The sequence below is a fragment of the Amia ocellicauda genome, chromosome 2 (assembly GCF_036373705.1).
Source record: "Amia ocellicauda isolate fAmiCal2 chromosome 2, fAmiCal2.hap1, whole genome shotgun sequence".
Classification (NCBI taxonomy): Eukaryota; Metazoa; Chordata; class Actinopteri; order Amiiformes; family Amiidae; genus Amia; species Amia ocellicauda.
The window spans coordinates 25,003,782-25,031,508 of record NC_089851.1 but is presented as its reverse complement, the minus strand read 5'-3'; the positions used below and the strand labels follow the sequence as shown (position 1 = coordinate 25,031,508).

Genomic DNA, 27,727 nt, shown 5'->3' with positions numbered 1-27,727 from the left:
CATGCTTAAACTGGGCTTTGCAAGATTTAACTGGTAATATCTGTGGTCTGATCAGAGCTCACGTAAGGTTGTGTACCATATGTCCAAGCATTATTCACAGAGCTTGCTCTCTCAATCTGCATGTTGTAGGTTATTAATGTCATTGACAAATAATTGATCTGTGATTATGCATTAAAAAAAAAAAAAAGGTTTTATGGGAACAAAAAGTTCTTCTCAGGAGAGAATAGTTTCATAGCCCAAGGAGTTCTAGTTTTTCGATTTATTTAAATATGCTCTGTAACTGGATTGAAATTGTAACATTTGTTTCCCTTTACGTGGTACATTCTCTAAAAGTACCTGTATCTGCCAGACCTTGAACATAGTTTGTGCCCATCCATGCAAGAACATTTTACTATGGTTTGATTGCTGACCTTCCCCAGAGGTGGGATCAGTCAAGAAAGCACAGAGGTGACATGGCAGGTTTCCCTAAATTGTTCTATCAAGATGCTCCCTTCTGTACAGATTTCATTAATAGGAATGTGTTCACTTCAACAATACTGTTAGGGAGGGAAAGGACAGAAGTGTAGTGTCAGTGTGCTTTGTTCCTTTGCGTTACATCCTTCATTAAAACAAGTTGCTCTCAGTGCTGGAGACCAATATCCATCATGTTGTACATAAGGCTGATAATAATTGTTCCTTATTTCACAAGCTGTAGATACAGAGCACAGTGCTAAACACCTGGGCACCTAGTTAATTCTTTCTAATTTACAATTCAAACTGTGGAATGATTCCCGATGCCTGTAGCCCAAATATTCCTGCGTACTGTAGTTTGCAAATTCCTTAAAAAGAACTAATACAAAACAGGGAAACCAACTAATCAGTTCCAACTCTTACTTTCTTATGTTGAATTGCTCTGTAGTCTTCTGGAGGCACAAGGAAGACATGTATGCATTGGCATTTGAAATCTTAAATTACCACAGTCACACAAAAATAACAGTTTCTTTAAGTCAAATAATACTTTGGAACCATTAAGTTAAATAAAATAGTGACATCATAGTAGGGTGGGAGCTTACAGAGAAATAACTCACCACTTATTTTACCAATCTGAAAGGGAGTAGGTATTAGTAAGCGTCTTCCTTCTCCCACAGAGCTCTCTCCAGTCTGTCTACAGATTGCCCTAATTGCAGTTTTCTTTAAACCAAATATAGCTATGGCACTTCAACCCAAAAGGCATTTATGCACAATAACAAGACCAGTTAGCCATGACCTAAATTCAGTGAAAGCAGCAAGGGTTTTAAAACATGGAAATGTAATTGAATGAATGTCTATAATTCTAATTTTCCCTCAACAGAGCATGAGACAGGCTGCAGGAATCATGATCCTTACGGGAGTGAAGGAAAAACTAAAGAATCTAAACAAGTGAAACGCAGGAATTCTAGTCACCAGACAGGAGGAACAAAATACAAAATATTACTGTACATATTCAGAGGGCCTTTGGGTACTTTAATGCAATAATCAATTGCATATGATAACCATTTCAAAATTAGTTCTCCCTCAAAAAGGCTTCCTACAGTGCATTAAAATTGGTCTGCTAAGCTATTTTTAATGCTGATTTTTTTTGTCAGAAAATGTGTTTATTATGCAAATCTCTCAGTTTGGGTGTGATATGCAGTAGTGTTTAGGCAGAATGCAGATGCCCCAAGAAAGTAGTGAAAATAAAATGTAGTAATCTTTATACAATGTATGAGCAGCTGTGTGCACAGAATTATCAATAAAACACAAACTTTATAGAGTGTACGGGCAATGCCACCCAGCTATGCCTGTGCATTTTATGCTTTTTAAGTTAGCACTCCCTTACAGCAAGCAGCTCAACATGATACTTTACCTTCAGGGTATTTGGAAATAAATACATCTCATGAGACATAATCCAGCAAGAGAAACATAAAAGTGCACCAATACTAAACAAAACTACCATTTTCAAAACTGCATGCATTATTCTCTCTGCCCCAATTTGCACACGCTACTTCACTGCTCCGCTTCCTCCACTGGCTCCCGATAGCGGCACGCATTCAGTTCAAGACACTGACCCTCACCTACCGCTGTCTCGATCACACTGCACCAAGTTACCTTCAGACACTCGTCTCTCCATACATCCCCTCCAGACCACTGCGCTCTTGGAATTTGTAAAATGTATTATGCCTTGAATTGCACTGTATTATTGCACTTATTATTGCTCTTATATATTGTAAGTCGCCCTGGACAAGGGCATCTGCTAAGAAATAAATAATAATAATAATTATTATTATTATTATTATTGCTATGCTATAAGACATCCCATACTTTTACTCTACCTGGGGCTACTAAAGTGCCAGCACACTGTACCATCCCTGACAATATGGGGATTTTGATACCGTTCAGCACCTCAGCTGTCTCTTTCTCTAGTGTCACCATTTCCATTCTTCTAAATAGCATCTTGATTGCAATGCATGTTTCTCTCTTCAATTGACAACAAAAAAAAAAAGTTTATTTTTTGCCTCCCAGGCACTGCGTTATACCTTAGACAATTTGTATTGTTGCATCAAGGGCAAGAGCAGTAGTATCAATTTGTCTTAGCAATAAATAGTATGAAAAACTAATTTCCTTTTCACAAGGATAGAAACCAAAATATTAAATTCACTCGATCAGAAAATTGAAGGTATGTTTTAAAACTGCCTTCTGTTTTAAGCTTTTGACAATTGATTTGTATGTTTGAACCATCTGGAATTCCCTAGCCAATTCTCCCCTCCCCCTTTCACTGTTGATGTACAGGGACACCCTCTCATGTGGCTCAGCTGGTTTTCAATGTCTTAAAGTGATCTCTCATATAAGTTAACGAGCTGGTCACTGATTGAGGTGTAGATAGTCTATTAAAATATTTGGATATGTGGCTTTTTACAGTCTATTTAACTTATTTTTATTCCTAAATTAAATGTTGCATCTATACTCATGTAATATATTTTATGAATTCATATGAACAATATTTTATCATTACAGTACTGTCATTGGCCTAGATACACATTTAGTAGGTGAATGTAAAATTTAACAGCAGTAATGTGTCTCAGCCAATCAGCTTTCTCTGTTATTAGTTTTACAGATCTCTCCTCATCATTAAAGCATAGACCCATCTCTAACAAATCTCAAAGACATTTAGGTTTTTTTAAAGGGGGGGGGAATTTTCAGCTGCTGCATTTGAAAGAGAATGAATAATTCAAACCAAAATGTGGCAGTTGCTTTAACTTTTTTTTTGGTATATTTTTTTCTAGGACAGCTCTATCTCTGTCTATCACTGTAAGTAGAAGCAAGTCCTCACAGGGGAGAGATACAGTACACGTAAGGTAAATTCAATATGCAATGTCAGTGGCATCAAGGCCTTGCATCTCTAGTGCTTTATACAATTCACTCCTCTAATCATCATTCTCACTGCAAGCCATGTGCATCTCTTCTGAACTCACCCATTAGCCTGTGCCTCTCATGAGTCAAAGGAGTGCAATAATCCAAACATTTTAATCTTAGGAGTCTTGAAATACTGTGAAAATGTTGTATAATGTATCAACTTGGCCTATTACCAGACTTTCTCCCGGGGACATAGGAAATCTACTACAATAAGAGGTAGATTAAGGGAATATGAGTTTTCAAAAAAAAAAACAAAAAAAAAACATATCAAGAGTAATTCTTCAAGATAGGTTTAGGTATTCAACAATTTGGAATCTAAATGCTATTATTATTATTATTTCTTTTTTAAACGAGAAAAACTTCTGTTTTCATTCAATTACCAATTTGAAATTGAAGCCACAGTTTTTTAAATGACAGAAGTATTGTAGTTTTCAATGTGATTAAATAAAAAATCAAGCACAGCGTCTTTAATGTTGGTAACTATTGGTAACACTCTGCACCAAATTACTCCCTTTAAAAAATAATTACATTGATGGGTATCATTTTCCTTAGTCATGAAAATGAGACATTGTGTTCAAACACAAATCCGTACTTCTCTTTTTGCCTGAGATCTATCGTACATCAACTTTCAAGTTGGAGTCTTTGAAACAGAAAATGTTTCTGCTTCAACATATTCCAGTTTCCTGTAAATTAATTGATATGGAGATAGACAAGGATAGCATCTAAGGAAAATTACATATTCCAAATAAGGTGCTGTTATTGGAGAACACATTTATTTCTGCATTGAGCATAAAATCCATAAACCTCTAAAGTCCAAGACTATTTCTAACCTGGGTTTGTGAAACCAGCCCTTTGAATATTATAATAATATATTACAATTATTAGTAGTATTAGAATAATATACAAAATTCATTAAACATTTGTGAGCCTAATGTTTAAAATCTGTCTTCATTATTTTGGGCAAAGAGCTTTTCTTATAAATATATAGTCTACTCATCCATTGAATTTCCTCATTGCGTCAATGTCCCCAATTCCACAAACAGTTTTATATAGAAAGTCACAATATGCCAAGCCAAACTTGTATTCACTGCAATTAAAAATACACAGTATGAGAACTGAGATCAGGAATTATACCTTATGAAGACCAATCATATACTACAACCTGAGGACAGTATTTAATATTATATATATATTTTTTTTCAGAAGAACAAATCAATAGGCCTATTGATTTGTTCTTTCTAAAGAGATAGGGGTCTTAGTTTTTTTGAGTTAACTTCAACATTTTATAAAATCATTCCAAGTTAAAAATAATTACTACTTTTATCATTATATATTTCTCAATACATTCATGTGTGGAAAACAAACAAGAAAAAAAAATGTTCATGGCCTGTTTTTTATAACCGTTTTATTTAGATAGGAATGATTCACAAAGAGTACCATACATGCAAAATATTTTGCAGATCCCTTTCCCCTTTCCAACCAACCCAACTCAACTGGCCTTTTCAATCTCCCTTCTATCTAACCTTCACAAAACATAAGTCTGTTTTGTAACAGCACATCTGATTGCACTTGCAGAAGAAAAGCCACAGTGATTAGCCCTATTAGGATACCAACATACCAGACCTTGCAGAAAGCCTCATATTTGCACAGTTTGATACATGCAATGTCACAGTGGTAGGCAACAATGTGGAATTTAAAGCATATTACAGCAAGCACATAATGTGCACATATGTTTTGAGGGTATCACACCTCAGGCAATCTTTCCTGTACTCATGGGGAGAGCAGTTAGAGCTGAAATAACATGTTTCTGAATTGTGAGTACTTTTCTTTTTTATTATTATGTAACACACTGCACAGAGAATGACCACAGCATGATAACTGCTTTACATATATTGAAGTTGTGTCATTATTTCTAGACAACAGCATCTAATGAATAATAATGAGGTTCTTCATCTTCATCTAAGGACCTTCTTCTTCAGTGCACGGAAAATATAAAATCAAGGCTATGGACATACCAGCCTAGGAAGTATTTCCACACCCTGGGACTCATCTAGAATCCATTCCAAAATCACAGTTCTTGCAAATCTCACGCACACCATTTATTTCAGCTAGCACTCCACCTACACTTCTGACACCTGCTCTGGATGTGGCGTAATAGTCACCAGACAACCGAGAAGCGAGACATGCAAGTTGAGACAATCACCTTAAAATACACTGCACACCTTGGGACTGGGACAGACACTGTGGAAACTGTAAAAGGTTTCAATTCAAATGGCCACAGCACAGAACATAGATAGCCACAATCCAATAGGATGTTCAATGATTGTACCCGTGACGTTCACAGTGGATGCCAAGATTGACAGAGGGGATCCGAGGCCATATCTACACCTACAATCCCTCTGATGAAAATAGACGTTTATTCAACAGAAGTGCAATTACATAACTTGGTCACCTTGCTCGTATCTTGTTGCTGCTTTAACCCGTTGCATTAAACAATGGGAGAGTGTATAGCTCTACATAAGCACTCAAGCTATGGATGCCAAAGACAGAGGAAGGTTGTGCAAACCAGACAAACGCATGATCGTACGCGTTGCATCGTCGGTGTTTGCACGGTATAACACGCACTGTAAGACAGGTACTCACTCAGCGGTCCTCCTTGTCCGATCCCCGGCTCCTTACCAGCGGGCGGAGTCCCACTCTGCCTCTCGAAGTTGCCGGGATTGGAGAAGTAATCGCGGAGACGAGGAAGCTCTCTCCCGGCCTCCAGCAGCTCGGTGTGCAACTCCAGGGCGGTGAGGATGTACTGATCCCGGAGCAGCTGGGACGCGATCACATCCACGGACACCCGTGCCTCCGCACCGCCTCCCATAGCGGCTGCGGCAGAGACAGAGACCCCTTCCACACCGGGGCTCGTCCTGTGACCGGACAGCATCAGTCCCCCCGGCTCCGAGTCCACCTGCGGGGAGAGGGGACCGCCGCGCTGACCCGCCGTCCCATCGCCAAGGCTGCGCTCGCCGTCGGCTCCCTCCGGCCTCCGCTCAGCCTCCTCCTCGGAGTCGCTCAGATTAAACGGGTTGACGCTGCCCGCCGCCATCTTTCCTCACTGAAGGGTTCAATAATATTTCTTCCCGTCTTCCTGTATAGCTCCGATCGATAAAGGAGAACGCGAGAGTTGGTGGGCTCGACCGAGACGCGCATCCCGAAGCCCGCCTCCCGCCTGCGGCCGGCGCGGAGAGATTGGATGCGGGACGGGCTGGATCGGGCGAGTGGGCGGGCCTGCGTTGACAGCTGGGAGAGGCATGTAGGGAGAAATAAAACAGACACAATGCAGCTTCTCCTATGCTGAGATATTATGGTTTGGTTATTGTGTGTTTGTTCCCCCCAATAATAATAATAATAATAACAACAGTAAGAATCCTGTAAGAAAGGGAAGCTTGAAAATAAATAAGTATCCAGTTTTGGTTTCGAATCGAACATACACACAAACAGCAGCGGTGACGTTCCATACTAGACAATAGTATTTACAGCTGCAGTCTTATAGTGCTTGTAAACTGTATACAGGTCTGTTTGGCAGTTTAACCGTGAATCGATATTATTTATGCTGCTATTATGTGTGTATGAATAAAATAAAAAGGCACCCAGCTATTCAGGTCATACAGACAGTTTCGTCTAGAAAACGACAACTCCCAGAAATACGTCGTGCGTGACGTCAGAGGCTGCGAACCCGGAAGTAGTTGAACAAATCCAACGTTGATGCTAAGTAACTTGCTTCTTAAGTATCGAGTATGATAATATAGTGGTTAAGTTTAGTATTTGTTGTTAAATATAACCAGCTTCTTCACAGGCGACGCGTTATTCTCCTACGAGCATTACATGTGAAATCAGCGCCCAGATCTCATTCATTCATCGGCTCTGGATGTCAACAGGAGTTGAGCAGGTGTGTTCAGCCCTTTATTACTAGCAAACCTCTCCTTATTTATGGTGAATACTGTATGTTGTATTTCGCAAGCACCTTTTTTGGTTTGTTTTTCAGATATCAGGAAACGATTATAAAATGTAGTCCACACCACGGAAGTAATGCAGAATGTTGAAGCTAAAGTTGCATACAAAATAAATGTGCAATTCAAATGTGTAGCTTGCTGCTGTGTTTTGCTTGTTTTATTATTATGATTTTGATGACGATGGTAATGATTTATTAGCTAATTTGTAACTAGTTCCCGATGTTCACTGCAGGATCCTTGGACAGCAGTGCCTTGATGGACATGTTGACGTTCTTCATAGTGGGGCTGGGGGTTCACCTGGTGTTCTTCTCCTCAATATTTGACATCTACTTCACCTCTCCTTTGGTACATGGCATGAGTCCTCAGCAAGTGTCTCTGCCACCTCCAGCCAAACGCCTTGTGTTGTTTGTTGCTGATGGCTTGAGAGCAGACACTTTCTACAAACCAGATTCCAACTTGACAAGTCGGGCACCATACCTCAGGTACAGCTGGGTGGGTGTATATAACAAGAGGTTCAGTTTAATTGTTTTGTTTATGATGTTAGAGGACTTCTGTGAGACAAATATCAGTTTCTGTCAATCCTCTGCTGGATGAAAGCACATCTGGTTTTGGGAAAGATGTGTTGCAGAATGACCCTAAATCCTCATGAACACAACAAAACACATTTCTGGAGAGTGAACTGAATCAGAATGCATGCTTTCTGGATACTTTGTTTGTTGATACATTTTTCGTTGTTATATCTCTGTCAGGAGTATCATTGAAGAAAATGGCAGCTGGGGTGTCTCCCATACTCGTGTTCCCACTGAATCCCGGCCAGGCCATGTAGCTTTAATTGCTGGGTTTTATGAAGATGTAAGCGCAGTTGCAAAAGGTTAGTGTAAAATCAGTCTATTTAACTTATCTGTCTGGCTGAGGGCAGACTACCAGCAGCTAACTTTTAAGATGCTTCCTAATTGTCCTACTATGAGTCAGGACAACTTTAAACCATAGACTGTCCCTATCAAAGTGGGTTTTATGAGATCAATGTGTTACTAATAGATAGTTTGAACAATATGAATAAGGCCCTAAATGTGGATATAGCCATTGTGAATGAAAACCATATGAACAACACATCCATTAAGTGGAAAGACAACCCCGTGGAGCCACTTCACTCAACTAGTTTCTTTGAAGACTGCATTTCTGCTGACTATTGTGCCTGCGAAACTCGTGAACAAGTTCTATGCACTTTTTGGTTTTTCCCTTTTGTGCTTTCTTTGCTGGTGATGGGTTACACTTTGGCCTAACCCAGCTACTTTAAGCAAGCAGCTTTGTTAGAAAAATCATTTGTATGTTCCCCATGGTAACATGCAGTGTCCCACCCGCTTTTGGGTTTGTATTCTCTTTTTCAGTTAACCTGGGTTGTATTGGAAACCTATTGTTTCATATGAAGTGTATGAATATTTTCCACTACAGCTGAATATATATGTGTGTGTATGCATGCTTTTGTCTGTACACATCTGTATTTTTTTTTTATTGTTTTCTTACAATCTGTAAGTTCAGCCTTTGACATTGTGCGGAGGTAAACACAGGAAGGCTACTTTTCCAGAAGTTTCAGATGGGAGTGGTAAGCACAATGTGGCTGAAAATGTCCCCACAGTGTATACTGTTATTGAACTGTTACACAGCACAGACATTGTTTAGACAATGTTTTTAAATAAATGCCTTGCTGACAGCCTGGAAGGTATCCAGGCAAGCAAGGCCAACATGGAAATCAGTCAAGATGATTACAGCCATCACAGATTTAGCGTGGGCTGGATTAATTGCACTGTGTCACTAGTAAGACGGCTTTTCTCTACATAAACAGGACTCCAGACAGAAAAAAATCACGTCAGCAGACAAAATACAATATGTTGGAAAATATTGTATGTATGTGTGTGTGTGTGTATATATATATATATATATATATATACACCGATCAGCGATAACATTATGACCGCTGACAGGTGAAGTGAATAACACTGATAATCTTGTTATCATGACACCTGTCAGTGGGTGGGATATATTAGGCAGCAAGTGAGCATTTTGTCCTCAAAGTTGATGTGTTAGAAGCAGGAAAAATGGGCAAGCGTAATAATCTGAGCGACTTTGAAAAGGGCCAAATTATGATGGCTAGACGACTGGGTCAGAGCATCTCCAAAACTGCAGCTCTTGTGGGGTGTTCCCGGTCTGCAGTGGTCAGTACCTATCAAAAGGAAGGAAAAGCGATGAACCGGCGACAGGGTCATGGGCGGCCAAGGCTCACTGATGCACGTGGGGAGTGAAGGCTGGCCTGTGTGGTCCGATCCAACAGACGAGCTACTGTAGCTCAAGTGGAGTCCATGCCTCGATGGGTCAGGGCTGTTTTTTTGGCGGCAAAAGGGGGACCTACACATATTAGGCAGGTGGCCATAATGTTATGGCTGATCGGTATATATATATATATATATATATATACACCGCTCTGGAAAAAATTAGGAGACTCTTAACATTGATTTCTGGTTTCTTAATTTTTTTCGAGAGCTGTATATGCATCTATACCTTTTGTTTCTTGCAGGTTGGAAAGAAAATCCTGTAGAATTTGATTCTGTTTTCAATGAAAGCAGATATACATGGAGTTGGGGGAGTCCAGACATACTGCCTATGTTTGCAAAAGGTAAAGTTACATTTTATTCACTGGCTGCTTCCTCTAGTCTCTCTCTCTCTCTCTTTTTCTCTCTTTCCCTCTCTCAGTGCATGCTGGGAGTGTGTGAGTGAGTGTAGTCACTGCTGTCTGTTTCTTTCCAAACTTTTTTTTTTTATGCAACTTTTTGTTGTTGTTTTGTTTACATTATAGGTTACATTCATAATACATACTTACAAGTTGTTGTTTAGTTTACCCTGTGGGCCAGTATGGCCTCCCTGGGGGGTAGATCTCCATTGGGGATCAGTTTTGAGAAACTTACGAGGAGAAATTGATTAAAGATTGTGCCACAGGACCAGGTGACAGTAGAGGAGAGTGCACTGGCTGTAGGGAGCGTTGTCGGCTGTGAGAATATCGTCTCTGCGGCTCGCATGAATAAAGGTACCATGATTTTTTTTAAATCTGAAACTCTTGTAAACCCGGTAGTAGAGCAGGGTTTGATGTTGAGAGATGCTTTCCTGACCATGCTCCCCCTCGCTACCCCGGCTGTGAAGGTTACAATTTCGAAAATGCCTCCTTTCCTGAGTAATGAGATGCTGATAGTTGATTTGAATCGGCATGGTAAGTTCATTTCGGCTATTAAGTGCGTGCCGCTGGTCTGCAGTGCCCCGGAGCTAAAACAGATCATGTCATTTTACAGACAGGTGTTTATGGTTTTGGTCTGGCGTTGAAATACAAAATTGACGAAGTGGATTATATCGTTCGTTTCGTCTGATTCCATGAGGTGCTTTGGCTTTCCTGCTAACTCTTCAGGTAATGCCATGACTTGTAAGAAGGCGTTGGTGGAGTGGCCTTGTGAAGAGGTAGTGAAGGTGGAGTTGATCAGTTGCATCCCGCAGTCAGTGGAGCCTCCCCAGGCAGTGGATTCTGGTTAGGGGGGATCGCAGTCTCAGATCACAGCTGGAGCGTGATCCTCTCGCCAGGACTCGGAGTGCATTTCTGCCGCGGAAGATAGCGGTGACTCGGACAGTACAGGGGAGGGAGAGGTGATGGACGACTAGGGGGAGATGGAAGACAGTAGTGAGGTAAGCGGCATTGGAGGTCAGCACACAAGTCATTAAACAGTTTCTAGCACAGACAAAAGGAAAAAGGTTGGTTAACTGGGAAGTTTTTTTTCCTCATCTTGAACAATTAATTGTTACTGGGAAGTCAATGCTGGTGAATACTACCCTAGCTGATGTTAGTGATGCTGAGTGTTTTAGGTTAAAGAAATGGCTGAGTAATGCTCGTATCATCATTAATAAGTAGTTTTCATGGCCAAGTTAATTAAAATAGCGCTCTTCATTCCATTTGTTTTTCTGTTCGTCGCTTTGTGAGTCACTTGTTTATGTTACATCCTCTTCACTAAACATGTCAAAAATAAAATGTGGGAGTATAAATGTCAATGGGGCTAGGAGCAATGTGAAGAGGGAGTCTTTGTTTCAGATTATACATGACAATAAGTTAGATAAGTTTATTTCTCTGAGGCAGTGGTGGGACATTGGAAAGATACAGGTCAGGCTCTTCTGTCAGCAATACACTGAAAACAGGACAGGCAGCCTCTATGAAAGAGGCTCTATGACTCTATGAAAGAGCTGGAGAGAGAGATCCTGGAGCTGCAGGAAGCTCTGGGGTCTCGAGGTGATAGCAGGTTATTAGAGTATCTCAAAACTAAACAGGGTGCATTGTCTGCCCTGCTGGGTACCAAGGCATAGAGGTTCCAGAACATGACACAGGTTGAGAAGCCTACACAAGCCTTCTTTGCGCTGGAGAGAGGCGCAGCAAGGAAGGGTGATGAGTGATCTGAAGACCTCCGAGGGGGGAGTGGTGGAGAGGCCGGAGGAGATCCGCAAGGTTGCTGCAGACTTCTATTCAGCGCTGTACTTGGTGGAGGCTGGGTGTGGGCTAGAGGCCATGTAGCGGTTCCTGCATGGTCTGCCTCAGGTCCCACAGGAGCAGGTGGGAGGCCTGGAGTCCCACTTCACTCTAGCAGAGCTTACTGCTGCCCTACAGGGGCTGAACATTGGCCAGGCACCAGGGCTCTACAGTCTGACTACAGAGTCCTTCAAAGAGTTTTGGGGCACGTTAGGGCCAGACTTGGTCTCTCTGTTCCAGGAGAGGTCTATTTTTGACAATGTGTTTTTGATTAGGGATATATTGGCAACCTCCAAGCTCTTCAGTTTTGAACGTGGTCTGATCTCACTGGATCAGGAAAAGGCTTTTGAGCGGGTCAACCACCCTTACCTGTTTAAGGTGCTCCAGTCTGTGGGGGTGAGCCCGTGCTATATAGAGCTTATTCAGTTGCTGTACTCAGTGTGTTCAGTGTGCTAAAAATCAGGCGGTCTGAGTCAGACCATCCCCATCAACAGAGGCATACGGCAGGGCTGCTCCCTGTCTGGCATGTTGTATGCATTGTCCATAGAGCCCCTATTGCACAAACTGAGAAAGCTGGACTACCCATCCCTGCACACCCATCACAGGCAGTCAGGTTGCCGTGTATGCTGACCTGACTGCATGTGTATTCAGTCAACAGGACGTACAGGCTCTCTGCAAGTACCAGGCAGAGTTCGAGAAGGTCTCCTCTGCAAAAATAGATTGGGAAAAGAGAAGTGCTCACCTGGTGGGGACATGGGGTGGGGTCCCCCTCCCTGCCCTCCCTGGTGGGTTGAAATGGAGCTGGTCCAGCCCCAAGGTTTTGGGGTGTTCCTAGTGGAGCTTGTGGAGACTTGTAATAACTGGACTGGGATGCTGGGGAGAGTGCAGAGCAGGATTGAGGGGTGGCATTGGTTGTTGCATCAGCTTTCTTAGGGGCCGAGCGCTCATTATTAATAACCTGGTGCCGGTTGTAATAACAGGATCAGAAAACAGGATCAGATCCGGGTTCACTGGATCCGGATCATGAAAAGCCCTTGTACGAAGCAGATCAAGATCCGGCTCTGCTGATCCGATTATTAAGCAGCTCGTGTGGTAACTCAGGAGTTTCCTTTTGACATAAACTGGCTTGTCAGTCTCTGTGTGGGTATTTGAACATCTACCGCCCTAATGATTCCATGACAATCATAAACCTTTCAGAAAACTATACTGTGCTATTGCTGATGACTTTATTAATTAAATAAGCTTAGTTGTTCACTACATTTCCCAATGCATGTCAATCTCAGTGTGCCTATCGTTGCCACTGGATCCGACATGATCATTTGTAGTCCGACATACTTGTCTACATCGATAATGTTACCTACTATTTGCTCAAATCTGCCGGTTGCAAAACATCTCAATGCTAAGGCATGACTGCGTTTCGATGTAGATCCTAAAACAGAATCAGTTATGTCTGTGATTTAAAATATGCTTCATGCTGTTTATCTATGATGCTTTTATACGTTTTTCTCAAGAAAAACCTGTAAAGGCTTCTGCCTGTCTTTAAATACCCGCGGTCTGCATGTTTGGCGCCGGCGAAATATATGAAGTGTAGAGAGTTCCTGCATTTTAAAAAGTCGGTTCAAGCGCTGATCCTGATCAAAAGCAGGATCATTTGAGCTCGGATCTGAGCTCAGATTGAGCCCTGATCCATTTAGTACAGCACAATTGAGATCAAGATCAAGATCGGATCCCGTTAGTACAACCCGCACCTGGTGGCCTCCCTGCTCTGTCCCTGGTCACACAGATACAGTCAGTGCTGCTGGACTACTTCTGGTCTGGTTTGCACTGGGTGCATAGGACTGGTAGAGGGGCAGGACCTAATTAAATCAGCAGCAGGCTGGCAGTCTGCCCAGAAGATTTTGTACCCCCCTGACCCCCCCCACACAAACTTTGGACACGTTTGCTGTTGCTGCCCTGCAGGGTGTGGGGAAGATGGAAAATGACAATCACTTGCTTTTAATTCACACCCCTTTGGTTGACCTGTCAGCCCTTCCTCTGTTTTATAAGAACCTTTTGTCTGGCAACTTAGCAAGTTTTTAGTATTCAGAGGAGCGTGGACAGTGATAATCTGTATTGGTTGTTGGAGGAACCACTGGTTTTTAACACCTTGTTTAATTCAGGCCAGTTTTTATCTAAAGGTTTTGTTGTTGCTTTAGTTAAAGCAGGTGTAACCAAAGTAAAAGATTTGATAGATGGTCAGGAGTTTGGGTGATTCAATGCAGAGAGCTTGTCGGAGCTGACAGAGTGCGGTCAGAGAGAGTGCTCACCAGGCTTCTCTCTGCTTTGTGCCAGGCCCTGCCTCCCGGTGCTGTGGAGAGGCTGAACCAGGCTTTCTCTCAGTGACGCTGACCAGTTGATCCTGACGTGACCTTTACTTCTTTGTCTTTGTGTGTTTCCCCAAACCTTTCCTGAACTCTCGGGCCGTTTGTTGGTTTCTCACAGTCTGTCTAGTGTGTCTTTCCCCACAGCTAAGCAAACACAGCTATATTTGTTTTGTGTAAAGCCGCTCCATTATCAGCAATTGCAGCCCCTCACTGACATGCCGTGGAGGGAACACCTAGTGGCAGAAGGGAGTAGCAGTCCTGCTTGGAGCAGCCTGTACAAGCTCCCCTTGTCTAAAAGATCAGGAGATCTGCAGTGGAGGGTTCTCCATACGGCTGTGACCACTAGTGCTTTTGCCCACACCCTGACCCTGAGTGTGGCCGACACCTGCCCCTATTGTTCACAACGAGAGACTGTCTTCTACTGCTGCCGCTGTTCTGTGTGCTGGGGAGAGTGTTCACTGAGCTGGGCTTGCTCTTCTCCCACACCGTTTTAATCTTTGGACTGCAGTACATGCAGCGTCACAGACACAAGTGTCAGCTGGCTAACTTCCTGCTGGGGCAAGTGAAACTGGCGATCCTCAAAAGCCAGATTGCAGGAGTGGGGATACAGAGTGCAGAGGAGGTGCTCAGGATTCTTGTGCGCTCTAGGATACAGTTGGATTTGACCTTTTATTTTCTTAACAAAGACTTTGATGCTTTTTTAATGGTCTGGGCAGTTGGGGGGGCTCTTTGCTCCAATGACTCTAATAATCTGCTGGTGCGCCGCAGTTTTTTTTAGCATTTTGTTTTGTTTCGTTGTTGGTTTTAATTGATGTAGAGTTGGTGTAAAGGTGTTTTCTATATATTTAATGTTGGGTTTTATGTGCTGAAGATTTGGTGGTAGTACTTTATGGAAAATAAAAAAATGTAAAATCTCTCTCTCTAAAAAAAACCCCAAAACAACACCTTTTGCTTGCTCTCTCCTGGTCAATATTCATGTGTCTGTTTTTTCAGGGGCCAGTGGGGATCATGTCTACACACACACTTACCCTGCAGAGAAAGAGGACTTTGCAGCTAAAGATGCTTCAAAACTGGACACTTGGGTTTTTGATGAAGTCAAGGTATTTTGCTTGCTTTTGCTATTCTAAATCTATTTCTCAGTACAGAAGTTAACACATACATTGAAAATGTTTAGTAGTTGACAACACTGAGAATGCTGTCTCAATAATGGTTGTGTTTGGATTGCTATTACCAGAAGGGAAAAGATAGTAATCTGAAGTCTTAAAAGGAGCAATACACTGTGGAGGGCTTGGCTCTGTAAGATGGGGTCTAGGAAAGCATGCTTACACACAGCAAGGGATGTGGTGTTCAAAAGCAAATGTTTGTTAACAGCACTCAGTTATGTTATATTAGTCTCTCAGTGCTTCCACCAGATATTGAATTTAGGGGTCTGACAACCACAATGCTTTACCATTGGTATGAGGTTCTCAGTAAGGAACGCAGAGTTTGGTTTTCACCAGACGTAATGGGGCCCATGTCAGCCACAAAATTCCACTTTAGACCCCTCTGTCCATAGAGCACTGTTCCAGAACTCTTGAGGATCGTTCAGGTGCTTAACTGCATTGCATTCATTATTGTGTCAATTAATGTGACTGCAACCATAAAGGCCACTAACAATGCTGTACAGTTGCTTATAATGACAGACCACTCAAAAGGAAACCCAAATGTTACCCTGAGTTTGGATTGATATAATGGAATTTTTGTGACTGGAAGAGACACTGATCAATATTTATCTTCAATGTTTTAAACTGCTTTTTGAGAATATGATATACTATGTGGTATTTACAATACCAATGATGTGACATAGTTGACACTCTCTTGGTCTGGGGATGGAATTGTGCTTTGTTCACAGCTATACTGTGTATTATTTGATTTGCCACTTATTAAAGGCTGTGTATATTTTATCTGCGCAGTGCTTGTGTGAAGCTAGACCAGGCATTCCTTTCAGCATTAACACATTTTTAATAACCTATAATAATTCAGTGTAACCATCATCGTGCTTCCTGATACATGTGTCACAACCTCTACTAATGGAAATCTCTGCACAGGCTTTCTTCAACTCTGCTAAAGAAAATGAAACGCTACGGTCAAGATTACATGAGGACAGAATTGTTTTTTTCTTACATTTGCTTGGGCTGGATACAAATGGACACGCTCACAGGCCAATGTCAAGGTGAATGTTTATATGAAATTGATTTCTTTATTACACATCTCTTGTTGTGACCAATGTGAATTTAATTTATTGGGACTTAAAACCTCCCTGTATTTAAAAATAAACTTTGGATGACTTAATGGATAGTCTTCCTCAAAAGCAAATAGAAAACATGGCATTATACCATTTTAATGTGTTGCTTCAGCTATTAAGTATGTATTACCTGTACTGTGTAGTGTCTAAATAGCAACAGGGGAAATTATTATATAATTTAAGGAGTGAAAATGACCATAATTTGTAATAAAGATTTAAAATGTTTTTTTTTTTATAAGAAGAGACATGTCTTTATTTTTCCTTCTGCTCACTGCAACATTTTAGCGCCATCTATTGAAAATATAACCAACAGCAGAAAAATAAATAAATGAGGCTTCACATATTTGAATGAAAAACTCAATTATATTATATTTTTCTTTCTGTTTTCTAACCTCATTTAGGGACTATGTGGACAATGTCAGAATTGTTGATGCTGGTATTGCAGACCTAATTTCTTGGTTTGATGAATTTTATGAAAATGATGGAAAAACAGCTTTTGTTTTTACTTCTGATCATGGCATGACTGACTGGGGTAAGAACATGCTTACTATTAAACTTCTATCCTAGAAGAGAAGGAGATTATTAATTATTGATGCATAATACATCATTTTTGGAACGTCTTGCAGTAAAAATGTATTAATTTAAACAAATGTTCTGTATCGTATTATGCTTGTGTCAGAGGTTATGTTTAATTATATTAATAAGCAATACACAAATAGCTTGCAAGAATAGTCAGAGTGTAGTTGCAGGTCCTAAAATAAAAACCTAGAGGAGAACACTTTGTAAAAGCATTAATTTTTCAGAATACTAGGTAAGAATAACTATGGAGGAACAGTTACGTAATAATAGCACTAACAACCAGTGGATGCTGTTTTAAGGTTGTTGTTGTTGTTGTTGTTGTTATTGTTATTATTATTATTATTATTATTATTATTATTATTATTATTATTAATTTTGCAGATGCCTTTGTCCAAGGTGACTTACATGATTTTCCAAAAGATAATCAATTTACTACATATAAACATTACCAGGATAACATCACTATAGAAAACACCCGCATGTTAGTTAACATTAAGATAGAAGAAAAGATCAGAAATGTGTATGTGTGTAATTTAAACTGCTCATTGCACCATTTTGGAGCAAGAATGGAGAAGTCAAACACCTAAGGGAGGAGATGACTAAGTGACTATGATTGCATGTGTTGAGAGTCACTGTTTGCAATTTTGGCCCTTAAAAAGTGGCCTTCCAGTTACACCTCTACAGTATAATTATTTGTCAAGTTTCTAAAAGGATTTCAGTACTGTCTAATTAGTTGTTCTGTTTAAGAGTATCTTATAGCGTTTATGGTTTGCTTGGTGACAGGGTCTCATGGAGCTGGCCACCCCTCAGAGACCCTCACCCCGTTGGTGGCCTGGGGAGCAGGAGTCCAGTCAGCACAGACAGTGACTGCCCAGCACTTTGATGACAATTTTTGTCAAGGTATTTTAATTAGCATTGAAGATGTTTAAGACACAATTTTAAAAAGTCCAGCTACTAAGACTGGCTTGTTCCACTCTATATTAATGTGGTGTGACACTTTTCATTTTAAATGACTGATTACTGTGCAATTAAATACTCCTTATCAACCTCATTTACAACTGAAATGCTACAATGAGACACATGGTCTCTTTGGAACTGTCAGAGTGGAAGTTACTCTGCTGTTGTACGGTAAATGGTAAATTCTGCATTTTTAACATTTGTTTCCTCTTTTCTGTTTTCAGAGTGGAAACTTGAGAACATAAGGAGGTTAGATGTCAGCCAGGTGATAGCCTTCATTTAAGTAATTGGTGTTTTGTGGTATATCTTCTGTCCTGATATTTTCCAGTATGCTTATCCTAAAAATAATTTACAGTTAATATGGTATTTAACTGTGTTACACTAACATGAATTTAGACTATGTGGAACATACTTGATATTTGAAATCATGGAAAGCTATTTTATTCTTGTTTAGGTTGTTTTTTTTTAATTTGTGCAGGCTGATATAGCACCCCTGATGTCCTCTCTAATTGGGGTGCCCATACCTTTGAATTCTGTGGTATGTTTGAACCAAGTTTTGAGTATTTGAAGAATGCATCTCCCTTACTGTGGTGTACTATGCTAGAAATAGCAGATATCTTACATTTTATATTTGTTACACTCATTATGGTTTATCTTCTATATTAGCTCAGCTCATACTAGAATATATTTCATGCAATGCAAACAATTTGCAGTCTCTGAGAACAGTCAGTGTATATTACTGTGAACTACACACAGACCACATGTAATACTAGAGAAAAACAAACCCACAATGTGTTATGAAAACATACTTTCACCATTTGGCTAATGCTACCTTCCCGAAATGAATTAATTTGTAATTTCTATGTTTTATGTCTCAGGGTATCCTTCCATTGCAGTATTTGAATAACAGCAATCACTTCAAAGCAGAAAGCATGTATGCAAATGCAATTCAGATTCTGGAGCAGTTTAAGGTATGAAACACAAGTAGCTGGTAGCTGGTATTTCTGGTTTCATGAAACCCATTAGTTACCAAACTTGAAATGACCATCTCCTTCCCCTCTAAATGTGTAGAAGCTGCTTCATATACTAACCCCACAGTGGAGTTGAGCATCTGTTTATGTGTTGTGAGTGTCAGTTCTTATTGAAGTAAATACAGATCCATAATTAAAGAATGCCCTGAATCTTTCTTATTTTCTACAATGGAACTGGTCTAAATACTTCTGTATGTTGCTAATGGGTAAGGGATTGTGCAAAACTAAATTCTGCTTCCCCAATATAATCTCTGAGGCTAAATTACACAAAATTGATATTGCAATATCTTATTCCTTATGAAATTTCAAAGGCTTTATTCATATGTTGCAAAACCTATTCCAGATTTTTAAGTCACAATATTTTCCCTCTAGGTTAAGATGACCCAAAAAAAGGAGACCACTCTGACATTTCTTTTTACTCCATTTCAGTAAGTTGGTTTCTTGTGTATGGTCATGCACTTAATTTCTACTGAATATAGATTAAAGAATGTAGTTCGAGGCGTCCACAGCAGAAGCACACTGGCATTAGCAGTGTTAATAATAATAATCTGGAAAACCTTTGTTTTGTTTGTCAAGCCTTACCAGCTGGATACAACATTTTTGCATTATGCATCGATTTATCAACTTGAGAATTCTAAGTTTACAACTGCTTTCTTAATCATCATGTGCATTAGACCAAATAATTGTACATGTTCCTCTTTTATTGTATTGTTTTAACCCCTTAAAAATACTAATATCACATGTTTCAGACTCGATTCAGGTTAAACCTTAATTGCCTTGAGTTATAGATTACAAAATTGTAGATTTAGATTTTTGTTTTTATTTTAAAGAAGTTTCAATGTAACCTGCATTTTCAGTTTTTTTGAATGAACACTACTTAAATAAGTATTACGCCCAATCATTGCATTTAAACATACAATATATATGATTAGTTAGACTTAAAATGTTTACAAATATAAAGTTAAAATGTTAGGATGCAAAGCAAACCACTTCAGTATTTTACCACAATGGGAAATGTGTCACACATGTGAGAGGTTCCGAGACTTTCTGTGGGAGATGGAGAAGTACACACATTAACCCTGCTACTTCTCTCATCATGAGAACATAAGAAAGTTTACGAACGAGAGGAGGCCATTCGACCCATCGTGCTCGTTTGGTGTCCATTAATAACCATTAAGTGATTCAAAGATACTATCCAGTCTGTTTTTAAATGTTCCCAATTTTCAGCTTCTACCACATCGCTGGGGAGTTTGTTCAGATTGTGAGACTCTCTGTGTGAAGAAGTGTCTCCTGTTTTCTGTCTTGAATGCCTTGAAGCCCAATTTCCATTTGTGTCCCCGGGTCTGTGTGTCCCTGTTGATCTGGAAAAGCTCCTCTGGTTTGATGTGGTCGATGCCTTTCATGATTTTGAAAATTGAATCAAGTCCCCACGCAGTCTCCTCTGTTCCAGGGTGAAAAGGTTCAGTTCTCTCATTCTCTCCGAGAAGGACATTCCCTTCAAACCTGGAATAAGTCTTGTTGCTCACCTCAGCAGTTGGAACCTGTTGGGCATTTCTAGTCTGTAAGGGTTGTGCGCGCCCTTTTTTGCGGTTACGACCTACTGTAACCCAGCAGTTCTCTACACATTCCTGCTCTAAGGTATCAACTCTCTAGGTTTTGGCGTGCACACCATCTCTCTCATGGGCTGATTGACTAATTCTTCTATATCACTAATGCAGCGCAGATCAACAAGCTGAGCCTCAAGATCACGAACCTTGATCTCTAGGATTTCAACATGCTGACAACATTCACAAATAAGATCTTCTTGGATGAGTTCATCCAGGAAGGCAGTCATTTTGCAAACATGACACTGTAGTGTCCACATTCTTCTAAATTTTGCAAGTTTCTTTGACACCAAGAAAAACAGCACAGCTCTTTCTCAACAGCAGCTTTAAGTACCCTTTGGTCTACCTGCCCCCAATTCACACCTAACCGGCTCCAACTGGATCCACCTGGCACAGCTCACTTAACAGAAATCCTGCTAGTCCTAGATTAGACCAGATCAACCCGACTTCAAATGGAAAGAGAACAATTATTAGTACAATTGCTATATTAGAACACAGATTTTTTTTTATTGTGCCATATCTTGTGATATAATATTGCTTACAACATTTAAATACTGTTGTTAAAGTGGAACTTTTAGGTTAGGTGAATATTTGTTGTTATCACCTTCAGTATCACACCAAGTTAAGTGGCCTCCACCTGTGTTAAATTGTAGTGATTGACATGATAAATTCATCAATTCCTGTAGGTTCCCTCTGCTGGGTTGTTCATTTCAAAACATAGACTCAACCATGAGCATCAAGGAGCTTTCAAACGAACTCAGTTGAAACTCGGTTGAACTAAGTTGTTGAAAGGCACAGATCAGGGGATGGGTATAAAAAACAAATAGAATAGAACTCAGTGACCCTTAATTAGTTGTCAGAACTAGAGCAATTTTTCAAGGAAGAATAGGCAAAAATTACACCATCCCACTGTGCAAAGCTTGTAGAAACCTAGCCAAAAACCCAAAGGTGCTTCCACCAAGTACTGACTAAGGGAGCTGAATGCTTATACAATCAGTAAATTAATTTTAAAATATTTTCTTTGCAGTTTTTTGTGACATTCAACTTCCTAACATATAACGGTGTTAAGTTTGATAATTCGAATTTTTAATAAAAAACATTTAATTTCTTCTAGTTTGCTGACTGACTCAGCACAGGTGGATTTCATGCATGATGCAAATTCACTGATCCAGCAGGAGAGATTTGATGAAGCTGTAAGTACTGTTGTAGCCGTTTCAGTCATGTTCTGTTTCAATAACTGGTTGTCTTTGACTTGCTGCCGACAGAAACAATAAATAAATAAACTGGGAATTGAGTTGTAGAATTATTTTAAAAGATCTAGCCATTAGTCCATATGTATTCACATAAATTGGTTAATTAAGTAATATAAAAGGTATCTATCTAATCTTTCAGTAGATGATCACCAAACAGACATATTTTACAAGACCTTGCTTACTGACCTTGTACATTGTATTTTCTACAGATTACTCTATGCAATAACCTAATTGTGCAAGCAATGGAGGGGCTGACCTACTACCACAAGTATGACCGATTCTTCCTGGGATGCAGTGTGGTCTTTGGCTTCGTGGGCTGGACATCCTATGTCATCCTCATGATCTTGAAGACCCACACCGCTCTCAGGAAACCACCGGTGAACAGAGATAAGGTAACGTGAGAGTCAGACCAAAGCAGTCTGGCATTACCACCATTTATAGATTAATTGTGTACCATCTGATATTTGCCTCAGCGTTTCAAGGAAGGATTGATACATTTGCCAGACCATTATGTCACATAAAATGTAAGACCTGATTCTTTGTGTTTAACAAGGTGTCTGTCTGACAGATTAGCTTTTGTTCTTGTGAGCACATTGAATTTAGGACAAGAAAATATGTTGTGGCATTCTGTAAAGTACTCTTCCACAGAGTCATTCAATCAAATATAATAGAACTAATACTTACAGCTTAAAACCTGTAAAAATATATGGGTACCGTATTTGAGTACTTCCAATAATGTCTTATGAAAGATACCTTGTGCCACAGTAAATGTATATTTCATCTATATACAACAAAGGAACATTATAAAATGCATCGTATTCAAACATTTGTATATTTTATATTATGTGATGACAGATGCTAAGAAACACTCTATACTGAAAAGTCAGTTTTTCAGTTGGTATCAAATGTGTGCTAGTGCTAATACAAATCATTTTGAGTATACTTTTTTTACCAAAATTGCAAATATTTTTTATTAAACAAGGTGTAAGACACACTACACAGCTAATATCCAAACTGTAGACAATTTTCCGCATGGCAGATGTATTCAATGAGATATGTTATTATATGATTTAATCTAAAATGTGTCTTGGGCACTTTAGAATATAATTCAGAGTTGCATTTAATTACATGCTTGTTTCCTAGATATCAAGCACTCCTCTTGCCGGTGCATTTGTCAGCATTGCTCTGCTGATATCATGGTTCTTGCTGGTCCAAAGCAGTCCCTGGACTTATTACATTTACTGCTTGCTTCCAGTGCCTGTGTGGTACTCAGTATTTAAAGAGTGAGTAAGAGAAGTATATATTTTAATATATTATTATTAGATTTTTACACAGTATTACTGTTACCAGGCCAATGTGATTAAACTGGTTGTGCGTTATGTATTGCAGAATATGAGATATATATTAGCTCCTCTTTCACTATATTGATAACCTTTTTCTAGAATTATGGAATTTATACACCCATAGGCTTTGAATTTCTATGATGAAAATAGTCTTTGCATTGAAATATATATGACTGTTACGAAACTTCCTTAGCAGAGCCCTTTTAATTTGTAAAAAAAACTACAAAAAAACAACTAGTAATTCCATCTCTCCATTATGTTTATGATGCATCTTACTCTTTTCTCGAGAAAAATAATAGGATAAACATGGAAAAACAAGGGTACTGTAAATGGCAATCGAGAGCATCATTTTAATAGTTTAATTTGGGCTTTCTTTTAGGTTTGGAACTTTTATCAGTCTCATCAATTCAGTTTCTTCATATCCATTAAGTAAGCTCATTGGATTTGTGTTGATATTCATCCTTGGAATAGAGTTATTGGTAAGTACTCCTGAACCTCCAGAATTGGTATATATATTTTTATTTTATATATAAATATTATCTGTACTCACTGTGCAGCTATAATACAAGGCTTGTTCTGAATATTCTGAGCCTAATACAGCTGGGAACCTCAGAGACTATTATGGATGAAGCTCGGGTTCAAGTATGCTCAAAAAGCAAGTCACAGTTTTTCTTTTTCGTAGACCGTAGTTGACAACCTAAAATATAAATGTTGTCTAGGCACTAGATAATGTATTTAATCCAGTGAAGCACACAACAATAATATTACAAAGTCATTGAGTGTAGTGTTCTTTGCATCATCATTTATCATGTATTCAATTTACAGGTTGTGAGTTTTTTCTATCGGGCTATGTTAACTCTTGGACTTTTGGTGCTTGCGGGGTGGCCTCTCTTGTCTGAACTTTGGGCACAAGCAAAGGTAAGCCTAAACTGAAGCACACAATAGTTTTATGATAGACACCATCAGATCATGCCTGACTCATCAGGCCCCTGAGCCGTTTCAGGACTCGATCCGGAGTTTGAAAAGATTGACGAAATTATAACTGCTTTCCAGCTCCCTTTGTTTACAGTCTGGAATTGTAAGAGTGAATTCACATTGTAACAGCTGTTGAATAAAGCAAGTTCCTATGTTTTTGTGTTTTGTAGATGATGTCCTTCAGCTGGATCTTTGGGTGTTTGTTCCTGGCCACATTCCCCCTAATGCCTGTTGTGGGGAGGGAGCCGAATATGAACCTTGTGTAAGGCTCGCACCACATTTCTTTACAGAACATTCCTTATGTTTTAGTCCAAAAATACATGTGCACTTAGGAGCTTCCCAATCTTTCAATTTTCTGTCAGTAGTTTTAACACAGAAGCTTATAACTTTATAATTTCACCTGCTGTATCACCCATACCAACTGCATGTTTTCTAAGTACCGATAGGTTATAATCATGGCCCCGGTTCCCTGAAAAAGAAAGACAGCCATTACCGAATGGGAAGAGCCTTCTGACCTGCCAGTCTGTGAAAACATGTACCAAAGCTGCCCAATAGGGGCCCTGCTGGCAGGAGGAAAACCCGCCCCCGGAGTCTTGTGAAAAGTCTCCTCCTGACCGCATCTGCCTGACATTTATTCATCACGAAAGTCGTCTGGCTGAGTGACCCCTGAAGGGTAACAGCTTTCTTTCTTTTTCAGGGAACCGGGGTTATTATAATAACCTATCATTCCCTTTCAAATTGAAAGACAGCCATTACCTAATGGGAAGACTATACCAGAGCTGTCGCGAGTCCTGACGCCTGATTTAAGCCCCAATCCCACTATGGCAAGCATAGCAGAGCCTCACGGCACCTGAGTGCAAACTGCTTGTAGTACCTGAGTGCCCAGTGCGGGACACAGCCGGTCCGCCACGTTGAGGCTGTAGAACCTCACGAAGGTCTGTTGACCAGACCAGTTTACAGCATTACACAAGTCTTCAAGTGAGGAGCCATGAAAGAGAGCCCACAATATGGCCTGTCCCCGTGTTGAGTGCGCTGAGATGTGTTCAGGTATGGGGACTTTAGCGCTCTTATAGGTGAAATCAGTCACCCAGTGCGCGGCATTTGTTGTTTGGAAACAGCCCACCCTCTGGTGGTGGAAACGTAGCAGACAAACAGCTGGTCAGATCTGCGGCTGTGCACAGTTCTCTCCATGTAACACTTTAAGGCCCGGACTGGGCAAAGTGTGTGTAGTCTGCGGTCCTCATCTGACGCGGTTGACGGGTGGGGAAAAGACTCCAGGACAATCGGTTGATTTATGTGAAACACCGGCACGACTTTGGGTAGGAAGGCCGGGTTCTTCAAGTCCTCAGACGGAGTGACTCTGTCGTTGCTTCCTGAGAAGATCAGACCGGCTTTACCCACAGACAAGGCATGAATTTCACTAATTCTCCTTGTCGACATTATCGCTACAAGGAAGGCCACCTTGAGAGAGAGAAAAAGAAGCTCCGTTGTGGAAATGAGCTCAAAGGGAGCTCCGCTAAGCCCTTGTAGAACTAATTTCAAGTCCCAGGCCGGAATTGTCTCTTTTACTGGTGGTTTCAATCGTCTCACACCCTTGAGAAATTGGGTCACCAGGAAGTGAGCTCCTGGAGAGACATTTTCAATGTTATCGTGACATGCTGAGATAGCAGCCGGATACACCTTCAGCATGGATGCAGATTAACCTTCCTCCAGCAGCTGTTGCAGGAAGCACAGGATGGTCGACATGGGGCACGACACCGGATCCACGTGTCTGGCTAGGCACCAGTTTTGGCAGGCTGACCAAAACTCACCGGGGGGCGATCAGGAGGACTTGGGCTCCTTCCTGGCGAATCCTCTCCAGTGTCAGTGGAAGAAGTGGCAATGGGGGGAAGGCATACAGCACTTTCCGAGGCCATGGGTGAGCGAAGGCGTCCACACCCCCGGGGGCCCCCTCCTGTCTCCAGTGAGAACCACAGAGGAGAGTGGGTCATCGCTTATGTAGCTAAGAGGTTGACCCGAGCTCATCTCAGCTTCTCCCGGATCTGTTCCAACACTTCAATCTCCATTCTGAGCTGTCAGGACCTCCCTGGGAGAGAATGTCCTCCACCGTGTTGGACACACCTGGCGCGTGTATTGCCCTTAATGATCGGAGAAGTCTGCATGCCACACAATGTAGTCTGGGGTTACGCAAGCCCCCCTAGTGGTTGATATAAGCCACTACTATTGTGTTGTTGTCAGAACTAAGCACTGCTTGCAGCTCCTGTGCGTTGATGTGACCGCTCCACATCCCCGTCACTCCTGTTCCATTCTAGACAGCACACCACCCTGTGTTTGAAGTATCTGTGGTAATGACTTACCTTGTGTGAGGGCAGCCGAGGAGCAGGTTGTTGGGGTCACTGTCAATCTGTGATGTTTGTCTTTCGCTGGGTGTAACCTGTAGGCGTTTACCCAGCGCTGTAATGGACGCATGTACATGAGTCCAAGGGGAAGAATGTTCGAGGTGGCCACCATCAGCCCCAACAGTTTTTGAAATTGGACCAGTTGGAGAGTCCATGTCCTCCAGAATAATGCAAGGCACATATCCAACGATATGTCTTCTGACAGATTTTCAAGCATGTTCACGGAGTCTAGCCGCATTCCCAAGAACACTACAGTCTGTGCGGGCTTGGGAGAGTAAACGGAGAGACCCAGTGCAGTCATGTGACATGACCTCTGCTGTATGTTCCTGCGAGTCTGGGCACACCAGCCAGGTAGTTCAGTATCTGTATCCCCTTTGTTCAGAGGGGGGCCAGGGCAGCATCCATACACTTTGAGAATGCACAGGCACCAAAGAGAGGCTGAACGGCAACACACAGAACTCATACGCCTAGCCCTGGAAGGCGAAGCACAGATATTTCCTGTGCGCTGGGAGGATAGCGAAGTGGAAGTAGTCGTCTCTAAGGTCGATTGACGTGAACCAGTCGCCCTGGACAGACGGACTGGAGGATACGCTGCGTAGTCAACATGCAGAAGTTTATTTTCTTCAGAAACATGTTGAGGCCCCTCCGATCGAGAGTGGGCCTGAAGCCTCCATACTTCTTTGGCACTAGGAAGTATCCCGAGTAGAACCCTGCAAATCAGTATAGTAATAACAGTGGTCCCGCATCAGCAGAAACAACTCGGTTTATTTTTGAGTAATCTCATTCACAGCTGTAGTTTATGGGCTCAAATTAGTCAAATGTCACTACAATGAACACAAATGATCAATCACAGGGACAAATATCAGTTATCATTTGTTATGGTAATCGACAGGATGATTCTAAAAAGCTACTATGGGCTCAAATTAGCACCATAAGTATCGCATTCAAAAAAAAAAACGAGAAAAAATGTATGTT

The 27,727-nt window shown here is 40.8% G+C and overlaps 2 protein-coding genes across 7 annotated transcripts in view; one reads left to right on the top strand and one right to left on the bottom strand.

The window, feature by feature from the left end:
• relch (RAB11 binding and LisH domain, coiled-coil and HEAT repeat containing) overlaps positions 1 to 6,634 on the bottom strand; it is a 52,095-nt gene extending 45,461 nt beyond the window's left edge. For all 5 annotated transcript variants that reach the window (XM_066721761.1, XM_066721769.1, XM_066721776.1 and 2 more), the window contains exon 1: positions 6,055 to 6,634. In XM_066721761.1, coding sequence (XP_066577858.1) covers positions 6,055 to 6,505 — 451 coding nt within the window. In that variant the 5' untranslated portion in view covers positions 6,506 to 6,634. The remainder of the gene's footprint in view (positions 1 to 6,054) is intronic.
• A 21-nt stretch (positions 6,635 to 6,655) lies between these two features.
• The window catches only part of pign (phosphatidylinositol glycan anchor biosynthesis, class N), a 43,045-nt gene continuing 21,973 nt past the window's right edge, over positions 6,656 to 27,727 (top strand). Inside the window, exons 1-18 of one of the 2 annotated variants that reach the window (XM_066721805.1) lie at positions 6,656 to 7,348; positions 7,645 to 7,894; positions 8,162 to 8,283; positions 9,985 to 10,083; positions 15,321 to 15,427; positions 16,415 to 16,539; positions 17,013 to 17,143; positions 17,974 to 18,090; positions 18,372 to 18,412; positions 18,626 to 18,685; positions 19,026 to 19,118; positions 19,551 to 19,606; positions 21,897 to 21,975; positions 22,245 to 22,427; positions 23,179 to 23,318; positions 23,758 to 23,857; positions 24,204 to 24,296; positions 24,524 to 24,615. In XM_066721805.1, coding sequence (XP_066577902.1) covers positions 7,668 to 7,894; positions 8,162 to 8,283; positions 9,985 to 10,083; positions 15,321 to 15,427; positions 16,415 to 16,539; positions 17,013 to 17,143; positions 17,974 to 18,090; positions 18,372 to 18,412; positions 18,626 to 18,685; positions 19,026 to 19,118; positions 19,551 to 19,606; positions 21,897 to 21,975; positions 22,245 to 22,427; positions 23,179 to 23,318; positions 23,758 to 23,857; positions 24,204 to 24,296; positions 24,524 to 24,615 — 1,865 coding nt within the window. In that variant the 5' untranslated portion in view covers positions 6,656 to 7,348; positions 7,645 to 7,667. The remainder of the gene's footprint in view (positions 7,349 to 7,644; positions 7,895 to 8,161; positions 8,284 to 9,984; positions 10,084 to 15,320; positions 15,428 to 16,414; positions 16,540 to 17,012; positions 17,144 to 17,973; positions 18,091 to 18,371; positions 18,413 to 18,625; positions 18,686 to 19,025; positions 19,119 to 19,550; positions 19,607 to 21,896; positions 21,976 to 22,244; positions 22,428 to 23,178; positions 23,319 to 23,757; positions 23,858 to 24,203; positions 24,297 to 24,523; positions 24,616 to 27,727) is intronic. The other variant, XM_066721813.1, reaches the window with a different exon arrangement.